This window comes from Fukomys damarensis, unplaced genomic scaffold, assembly GCF_012274545.1.
Source record: "Fukomys damarensis isolate Sample0158 unplaced genomic scaffold, DMR_v1.0_HiC HiC_scaffold_13, whole genome shotgun sequence".
NCBI classification, from domain to species: Eukaryota; Metazoa; Chordata; class Mammalia; order Rodentia; family Bathyergidae; genus Fukomys; species Fukomys damarensis.
In genome coordinates, this window is record NW_022900925.1 from 19,993,162 (window position 1) to 20,003,013 (window position 9,852).

Consider the following 9,852-nt stretch of genomic DNA (forward strand, 5'->3'; position numbering starts at 1 on the left):
GGCGTCCCGCTCCCCGCCCTCACCTGACCCCCCCATCCCCGTGCCATCCCTCCGGCCCCCGGCACCTCTCACCACCCACCGAGAGTCCTGGATCTCCGGCGCCGCCCCCTCCTCTCCGGCTCCGCAGGCCCCGCACCCCGGCTCAGACTGCCCCCCCTCTGCGCGGTGTGGGTCCCTCCTGCGCGCTCCTCTCGGTTCCCCCTCGGTCCTGTCGCTTCCACGTCCTGCCCACCCCCAGCCCTGGACTCCCTCCAGGGGCTTCGCCCACTTGGGTGCACTGACCACAAAGTTTCCTGTTGGTAATTTAGTGGGTCAGAGGTGGGGAGAACGAGAGACAAAGGTTCCCGTGTGGGCAGAGCCTCAGCCGGGGGAGGGGGGCCCCCAGCTCACCCCGGACTCCTTGCGGTGCTCCGCTAAGCTCTGCTTCTGCCTCCCCGCCCCACAGATCCCGACTGGGCCTCCTACAAGCTGGGGATCTTCATCTGTCTGCACTGCTCTGGCGTCCATCGCAACTTCCCAGAGATCAGCAAAGTCAAATCTGTGCGACTTGACTTCTGGGACGATAGCATTGTGGAGGTAGGAAGGCATGCACGTGCAGAGTTGGAGTGAAAGGATGGGGAGGGAGGAAACTGAAGGCCAGAGAGGGCCACGACTAAGGAGAGGATACAGCCTAGCAGATAGAGGCCTACACAAGGTCCCTGAGTTCAAGTCCTGCCTCATCACTTGCTTACTTACAAGCTGGGAGGTGGTGAGCTAGCTACTTAATCCTAGCTCTGGACCTTCGGTTTCCATGGTGGTGGTATGGGCAGACACCACCCGTTCAAGGGCTGCTTGTAAGGATTCAATGCGGGCTCAGTCCAGGTGCAAGTAAGCTGTCAATTAACAGTTGCTGTTGTCATTCGTGGGAGGCCCTAGACTAGAGGAAGGGAAACATCCTGGTCCCCGGTCTGTGACGTCCTCCTCCTCTCTCCAGTCAAGAAAAGGATCACTGCCCTCCCGCCCTGTGGGCACGGAGGATGCTCTAGGCCAGTGGCATTGCTGCTGTGGCTGTAAAGCCTTCAGAGAGCAGGCAGTCCATACTCTACTGTTTGGCAGAAGGGTTCAAAGACTGGGGAAGCCGGTGACATTACTGGACCCTGACTGTGCATTCAGGACTGTACGAGACCCCGCTGGACTGGAACGTTTACTTAGCACATAGCTCCTCCAAGCCCAGTGTGTGCTGGGTGCTGAGGGGTCCCCGCTCCTCCCGGGCTTCTGATCTAGTACATGAGGCACTCGGGGAAACCCATCCACCGACACAGGAACCTCACAGGTTTTATTTGTGCCTTGCAACGCCCCTGTCCTCTTTTCAATTTTGCAAGTATAAAAGGCCCTTGGGATCCCAGGGTCACTCGTGGACTAAATGGCAAAGTTGGAACTTGAATCCTGCTCTGTTGGGATCCAAAGCTGGTGCACACCCTGGGACATGGCCCAGAGATCCCCCCGGAGGGGTTCACTCTGCCCAGGGGATTCGCACTCACAACCTAGTGTTTCTTCCCTTCCTTTCCTCGCCCTCGCTTTGGTACTGGCACATCCACTCTTGGTCTGTCAGTCACTGATCCTGCTGACCCACATATCAATGGGGCCTGTGCCCATTTTTTTCACCCTCCAGCTGCCTGGGTCTTTCTTCTGCAGATCTTTAGGGCCATTGGAGGTCCTGGCCATTGATGGAGGAAGTGGGAGAAAGAACATGGAGTCACACAGGGCGGGTTCAAATCTTAGTTTTCTACTTACTAGCTGTGTCGCCTTGGGCGAATCATCTAATCTCTCAACTTCCTGCCACTCCTCTCTAAAGTGAGGATGGGAATAGTACAATGGTGGGGGCTCCAGCGGGCTGCTGTGGAAGAGCTGTTCCTCCATGAGGCATGGGTGGTACTGTCCCTCACTGTGCTGAGCTGAGCTGGGGCTTCCCAGAAGGGCCAGTGACCATGCCTGGTGGGCAGTCTCCTTCCAGGAGGCGGCGTCTTCCAACTCAGCCAGGAGCCAGTGAAATCGGTGGCCTTAGTTTCATTTCATGCTGCTTCAAGTTCTCATATTAGCTCAAATTACTATTGTCTTGCAGTTTATGAGTCACAATGGAAACCTCCGAGTGAAAGCCAAGTTCGAAGCCAGAGTCCCAGCCTTCTACTACATCCCCCAGGCCAGTGACTGCTCGTGAGTGAGCCATTTCTTAGGGGCAGCATGAGGGGGTCTGCCTGGTACCATGTCGCCCACCCCATCCCATCTCTGGCATCTTTGGGTGGTCTCCACATACTCAGCAGGTAGATCCAGGAATGTATTTGTTATGGAGGATATGTAAGAATCCTGGTTTGCAGGTTGCGGTGGTGCACACCTATAATCACAGCTACTCAGGAGACTAAGGCAGGAGGATCACAAGTTCAAGGCCAGCATGGGCAAATTAAGCAGAACCTGTCTCAAAATAGAAGAAGCTGGAGATGTAGCTCAGTGGGAGAGTGCTTGCCTAGCATGTGCAAGGCCCTGCATTCAATCCCCAGTAGTGAAAGAAGAAAAAGAAATCAGACTTGGTGGGGCATGCCTGGGACATTGAGGCAGAAGGATTGCAAGTTCGAACCCTGACTGAGCAATTTAGCAAGACTCTGTCTTAACAATAAAAAATAAAAGGGCTGGGGATGTATTTCCGTCCAAAGGCCCTTGGTGAAATCCCCAGTACCACAAAAATCAAAAGGAAGGAAGGGAGAGAGGCAGAGAAAGAGGGAGGGAGAGGAAGAAGGGTCCTGGTTTAAGTGTTTCTCCATCCCTGTTCCTGGTATGTTACTCCCCCTTCCTGGGCTCAGATCCCATAGCTGCACAGTGGGATTTTCTCTGTGATGTAGCCCTCTGCCTCTGATGTTCCTGTAACCTGCATTTGAGAGAGGGAACAAGTGCTGGTGTTGTAGTAGAACAGGTATGTTTGAGCTACTTCTTGTTGAGTGCTATCTAGGGCTGTCCTCCCTAAGCTCAGGCTGGCTCCAGAAGACATGCCTAAGCAGCAGATCCTGAATAATAACCATAAAGATAAGAGTAGCTACTAATATTTATTGAATTTCTCCTATAGGCCAGGTGCTGTGCTAACTGGTACCATGCATTACTTCTTTCATTTTCCCTACAACCTCATAAGCATCACGATTGATCCTGTGTTACAGGGCTGAGCCCTCCTGACACCGGGGCGTGGTGACTGTGTTGGCATTAGGAGAACCCATGATACAAGAGGGCTGTGGAGCAGTGGATCGGTGGGAGATCAGAGTGACCTGGTACCTATGACCTTGGACTTCTAGGGCACTGACCACTTGACCCTGACCCTGCTTTGCCGGGGCTCAGACTCACTACCACAGCCATTAGTCAGTGCCGTATTTAAATGGAGCAAAAGGGTCCTCCAGGCAGACACAGCCAGCAGGGAGCAAGCTGTACTTTGGTCACCTCGCTCTGCAGAGTGCTTTTGAGCAGTGCACAAACTACACAACTGTATCTGGTGGCCCTGCAGGTTTTCAGCCCTCAGATAACCCTGGGATGCTGATGCAGCATGGAGTAGCAGGGTAACACAGCTTTCTATTCAGAAGTCCCACAGGGCCAGATATTTAGCTTAGTGGCACTGCACCTGCCTTGCAATCACAAGGTCCTGAGTTCGATCCCCAGTACCAAAAAGAAAAAAAAAAAAGTCTTCAGTTTTGTTTCCCAATTTGACCACTCCCACCTGTGAAGAGGTGGACAAGTTACTAGCCCTCATGTCTGAAATATATTTTTTAATTTTTTTTTTGTTTTTTTGAGACAGGGTTTCAGTATGTAGTTGAGACTGACCTGGAACTCACTATGTAGCCCAGGCTGGTCTCGAACTCACAGCGATCCTCCTGCCTCAGCCTCCCGAGTGCTTTGATTACAGGCGTGCGCCACCACGCCCAGCTCTCGTCTCTGAAATATAGACAATGCTGTCTGCCCTATGGCACAGTTATAGAGATCAACTGAGAAAGTTAATGTAAAGCTCTCACATTGCTACCTGACATCCTCATTTTGTTTTGTTTTATTGAGACAGGGTTCTAGGCTGGCCTAGAACTTGTGATTCTCCTGCCTCAGCCTCCCAAGTGCTGGGATTAAAAGCATGTACAATGCTGGGCATGGTGGCGCACACCTGCAATCCCAGCACTTGGGAGGCTGAGGCAGGAGGATTACTATGAATTCAAGACCAGCCTGGGTTACATAGTGAATTCCAGGTCAGTCTCAACTATAGAGTGAGACCCTGTCTCAAGACAAAAATAAAAACAAAATAATAATCAATCAATCAATCAATAACTTTTTTTAAAAAAGCACGTGCCACCACGCCTGACCACACTAGTTTTAATTCATTTCTGTCAGTTTCCAAATGCTGCCTAGTCCTGAGGCTGGCTGAGGGCTGTGCTAGCTCCATTGAAAGGCCCCATCATCTTGCCTTACTGCTGCCGCTCAGCCCTTTGCTCCAAGAACTTGCTGTGTGTAGCTTTCTGCTAGGACCACACAGACACTGATTGTCGTGACTTCAAAACAGACTACATTTTAACCCCTTTGGTCTGAGTACTAATGGTCACCACCTCCCAGGTCTAAATGTCCTCTAACTTCCCCACTGTGCCCTGGCTGTCCAATCCCTCTCTCAGCTCTGACCCTGTGGCCCAGGATTTCCACCTCCTGGTGTGCCTGGTGGCTCTCCCCAGTGTCCTGAGGGCAAGAGCTGAAGGACTCTTGACAGAAACCCAGTGTCAGCTGGCTCAGGCTGATGAGGACTCTGTGGGTGCTGGGGATCAAACTACAGGAAGGACTAGGGTGGAGTCACCCTCAGGAAGGACCAAGCCAGAGCTTTCACTCTCTGTTCTTGTCCCTACATTTCCTCTACGCCAGATTTTTTCACATAGTTGGCAGCAAGGTCACTTCCAGGTGCCAGGCTGTACTGCCCAGTACAACCCCAGAGAGGGCTTCCAATCAGTTTCTCCACTTCAGTCCATGCAGCCCAGGGCTCTGACTGTCCAGCTCTAGGTCATTCCGGTGGCCAGAGCATAAGGTCATCCAAACCTTGGAGCATTTACCTGGAAAAGGTGAAAGAGAACAAAACAATCCAAATAATTCTACTCTGGGCTGCACAGTTTTCCTGCAGGGGGCCGTGGATAATGACATCTGATGGAGGTAGCATTAATCGCCTGCTCTATGCCAGCCATGGTGCTGGGCCTCTTACATACGTTTAGACTTCTCATCAGCTTTGAAGCATGGGTAGATACACCACTGGTGTATTCCCCAAGTTCAGAGGAGCGAAGTAACTTGTTCCTGGTCACACAGTGGGCCTCAGTGACCACAGATCCAGGTGGTCAGGTGGGCCTCAGTGACCACAGATCCAGGTGGTCAGGCCCAAGGCCACGGCCTACCCAGTGTCACATGTCCAGGGTTCAAGAGCAGACCCAGAAAGAGGCTCTTGGTCTCTCCTGGCTCAGGCTCCTGACTATACAGTGGAAGGTGCTTGGAGATGCCCTGGGAGGCTGTGCCTTCCTTAATGACCCAGAGGGCTGAGGCTGGGGCTGGGAAAGCCCAGTGATGCTCGGCCCATGGGGAGAAATATTTCCTCCCTGGAAACATTTGGCGATGTCTCAAGACCCTTTGGGTATTATATCTGGGGGAGTGGATGCCACTAAATGGTCTACAACGCACAGCACAACCCCTCATGACAAAGAATTACCTAGCACCAAATGTTAATACTGAGGCCAGGGCCGGGGATTTAGCTCAGTGGTTCTGCCACCTGTCTTGCAAGCTCTAGGACCTGAATTCAATCCCCAGTACCAAACAAACAAACAAAAAACTATTCTGAGGCTAGAAAGCCTGGATGTCTGGAGCAGGCAAGAAGGCAGTGACAGTGATGTTCCTGCCTTCAGCTGCGTGGCCTTGGAAAGGTACTGGGGAGAGAGCAGAGCAGGTGCAGCTGACCAGAGCTTCTCTCTTTTTAGGGTCTTAAAGGAGCAATGGATTCGAGCTAAGTATGAGAGACAGGAGTTTATGGCCGATGGGAAACCCCTTTCTCCACAAGGTAAAGCTGTTTTCTAATCTTCAAGATTTGTATTCTGGTGAGGCTGGGTATTAGCAGCAAGATGCATCCACAAGATGCCTGCTGCCCCGTGGTACCCCTATAGCCACAGCCTGGGCTCCCATGCCTGGGAACAGTAAGCACATGGGCAGGTGGGGTTTATGATCTAAGCAGCAGAGAAGCAGATAGGTCTTTGCAGGGCCATAGGGTCACAGAGCCTTTTTAAAAATCTAGTACCATGGATCGATCTCAACTTTGCGCTTGCCAGGCTGGCACAGTGCCATTGAGCTGAATCCCAGCTTATAGAGTCTTACTGTAGGCTGTAGGAAGCCTCCTTCACTGACCCATCAGAGCAAGACACCCTGCTCCTGGCTAATTCGACTTCGGTGTGGCTCAAGCCTTAGTTTCAGCCTCCTTTTCCTTTACTGTTCAGGGCACGACCTCGTTGGTGGCCCTGGATCCATGGCAGTTTTCACCCCACTGCGTTGAGTCCAAGTCAGCAGTGACCCACAGAGTAAAGTACACGAAAGCCCTCTGGGAGGACCAGAGGAAACCAGCACACAGCTCTTTGTGCTAACTGAAGTACAAATTATTCTTCAGACTGGCATGTGCCTTGAGCTCACTCAGAATCCCCTATTAGGCCATTGTCAACGTGAAGTGGAGCAGGCCCGTGTATACTTTGACCTCTTTCCGAATCCGTCCAGTTTCTCTGGATTTGGCTTTCTGGTGGGTTTGTTGTATTTTCTGATGGGACAGCCTGGTTCCCTGGAGAGCAGGGGAGAAAGGTTTTGCACTGTGGGGAGTTCTCCCAAAATGATAAGACACCGTGGGGTTGGCCACAGACAGGACCCTCGCGTCCTATAGCTGAAACTGCCGAGTCAGATCAGAGGGCCTGGGTGACAGGGGAGGGCTCTCTGCCCCAAAACCCTAAGGGACTCGGGAGCCGCTTGTGCACCTGAAGGTCAAGGTGTTCACTCCTTCTTGTCCTTGTGGGCCAGGTAACCGAGAAGGAATCCTGTGGAAGCGGGGAAGGGACAACGCACAGTACCTGAGGAGGAGATTTGTCCTGCTGGCAAGAGAAGGCCTCCTCAAATACTACACCAAGGAGCAGGTAAGAGGCCAGCCTGCAAATGGCTTCTTCCTCCAGTGCCAGTTCGTTGGGCCCTTTCCGTTGATCTTGCAGTCCTCTGTCTCAGCCTCCCAAGTAGCTGGGATTACAAGCATGTGCCACCACCCCTGAGGGTTTATTTGTTTACTTGTTTTTTTGTTTGTTTGTTTTTGGTTTTTTTGAGACAGGGTCTCACTATGTAGTTGAGACTGATGTGGAACTCACTATGTAGCCCAGGCTGGTCTCGAACTCACAGTGATCCTCCTGCCTCAGCCTCCTGAGTTCTGGGATTACAGGCGTGCGCCATCACACCCAGCTGTTTACTTGTTTTTAAGTGGTATCTCACTGTTATTCAGGCTAGCCTCAAGCACCAGGGCTCAAGCAGTCCTCCTGCCTCAGCTTCCTGAGTAGCTTGGACTAAAGGCACACTAGAGACTGGTCCATGTTAAAGCCTATGATGATCACTTAATTTTACCATATTCATTTATCCATTCATTCATTCACTTAAGAAGTATTTGTTGATTCAACTCAGTAATTACAATCATTCTGTTATGAAGGAGATGCTTGGTCTTCACTGTGTTATAAAATATAAGAATGTATTTAACTTTAAAAAAAAGTATTTGTTGAGCATCTGCTATGTGCTAGACATTATTCTAGGCACTGGGGATATAGAGTAAACTAAACAATGCTCTCATTCTAATGGAGCTTCCCTTCCAGCAGGAGATGGGCAGAGGCCAAGACCTGCAATGAAGTCACCAGGTAGCAAGAGGTTCTGGGACATAAAGTATAAGATGAAGTAAAGTATAGTATAAGATGAGGGGTAGAGAGTGAGGGGCTTGTGTGGGGCTACACATTGAGGTCCAGAAGGTCAAGGGGCTAACCGCAAGCACCTCTGTGCCCATCAGGAAAAGTGACCCATCTGAGAAGTGAGGCCCAGGGCCTGGTCTCACTAGTCAGAAACCAGGTTGCAGCTCACACTCAGCTTTTTGTGCAATGTACAGACTGCTCAGCGGTACGCCACAGACCTGGCCCAGTGCTGGGAGTGTGATTGATGGAGTCTATAGGCACCAAGGAGGCCCAGAGACCGGTGCAGGGAAGGATGGTGAAGTCACACAGTGGAGGACCTTGTGGGCCACAGTAGGACTTGAGTTTTTTGTTTCTTTGTTTGCAATGCTGGAGATCAGGCCCAGAGATTTTCTTTTTCTTTTCCTTTCTTTTTTTTTTGGTATGGGGGATCAAATTCAGGACTTTATACCCACAGGTGCAGGCAACACTGAGATAAATCCCCAGCCCCAAGCCCAGATTTTAAACATACAGCTTTATTGAGACATAATTCACAGTCTATACAATTCACCTGTTTGAAGTATGCAAGAAATGCCTCTTAGTATTCACAGAGTTATGCAATTATTATTGTGATTTTTTTTTTTTAAACAGAGTCTCTCTGTGCACTTCAGCCTGGCCTTGAACTCACTTTGTAGTCTAGACTGGCCTTGAACTTGAAGCAATCCTCCTGCCTTAGCCTCCCAAGCACTGGGATTATAGTCATGAGCCACCACCCCTTACCTACAATCAATTTTTTTTTTAATTTTTTTTTGGTGCCGGAGATCGAACCTGGAACCTTGTGCCTGCCTTGCAGGCAGCAGAACCACTGAGCTAAATCCCCAGCCCCCTTAAAATGCAATCAATTTTTGAACTCTTTCATAATCTCCAAAAAGAAACCATATAACCCTTAGCTACGATCTCTCACCCCTGCCCCTGGGCATACACTGGTCTGCTTTCTATTTCTGTGGATTTGTATTTTCTGGTTGTTAATTTTTGTTTTGTTTTTTTGAGACCAGGTCTTGCTGTATAGTTTAAACTGACCTGAATGCACTATGTAGCCAAGGCTGGCCTGAGAAGGCAATCTTCCTGCCTCAGCTTCCTGAGTGCTGCGATTATGGGTGTTCCCCACCATGCCTGGCTTTTACCTTTTCTGGACATTTCATATAAACGGAATGATGCAATATGTGCTCCTTGGTAACAGACTACTTTTACTTAGCTGAATTTTTTCCCCTTCCTTTCCCTTCCCTTCCCTCCCCCTTCCGCTTTCCCCCTCCCTCTTCCCCTTTCCTCCTTTCCCACTTCCTTCCCTTCCCTTTCCTTCCTGCCCTTTCTCTTTTTTGAAATGAGGCCTCTTTATGTTGCCCCAGCAATAAACTTCTAACTTCAAGAAATTCTCCTGCCTCAGTGTTCTCAGTTCACAGGATAAGCATGCACTTCCAGGCACATCTCGCCTAATGTTTCAAGTATCATTCGTGTTTTAACATGTTTCAGTATCTTGTGCGTTTTTAATGTGTAATAATATTCTGCTATACAGGTGTGTGACGTTTTATTCATTCACACATTAGTCAGTGGCTGTTTGAGTTGTTTTGGCTCCTATGAATGACACTGCTAGGGACACACATGTACCTATTTTCTATCCTTTGACATTTAGTCCATGGATTTTCTTTTTTTTTTTGGTACTGGGAATCTAACTTGGGTCCTTGAGCTTGCGAGACAGGCGGCGGAACCACTGAGCTAAATCACCGGCCCCATGGATTTATTTTTTAATTAAACATGTTTCTTGTATGCAGCACATTGTTGGATATGCTTCTTCTTCTTCTTCTTTTTTTTTTTTTTTTTTTTTTTTTTTTTT

At 49.9% G+C, this 9,852-nt stretch overlaps 1 protein-coding gene across 1 annotated transcript in view; it reads left to right on the forward strand.

Annotated features, from left to right (window-relative positions):
- The window catches only part of Adap2 (ArfGAP with dual PH domains 2), a 43,025-nt gene that overhangs the window by 13,141 nt on the left and 20,032 nt on the right, over nucleotides 1–9,852 (forward strand). The window contains exons 3-6 of the mRNA XM_010642367.3: nucleotides 446–576; nucleotides 2,102–2,193; nucleotides 5,994–6,073; nucleotides 7,069–7,181. Of these exons, the coding sequence (XP_010640669.1) occupies nucleotides 446–576; nucleotides 2,102–2,193; nucleotides 5,994–6,073; nucleotides 7,069–7,181 (416 nt within the window). The remainder of the gene's footprint in view (nucleotides 1–445; nucleotides 577–2,101; nucleotides 2,194–5,993; nucleotides 6,074–7,068; nucleotides 7,182–9,852) is intronic.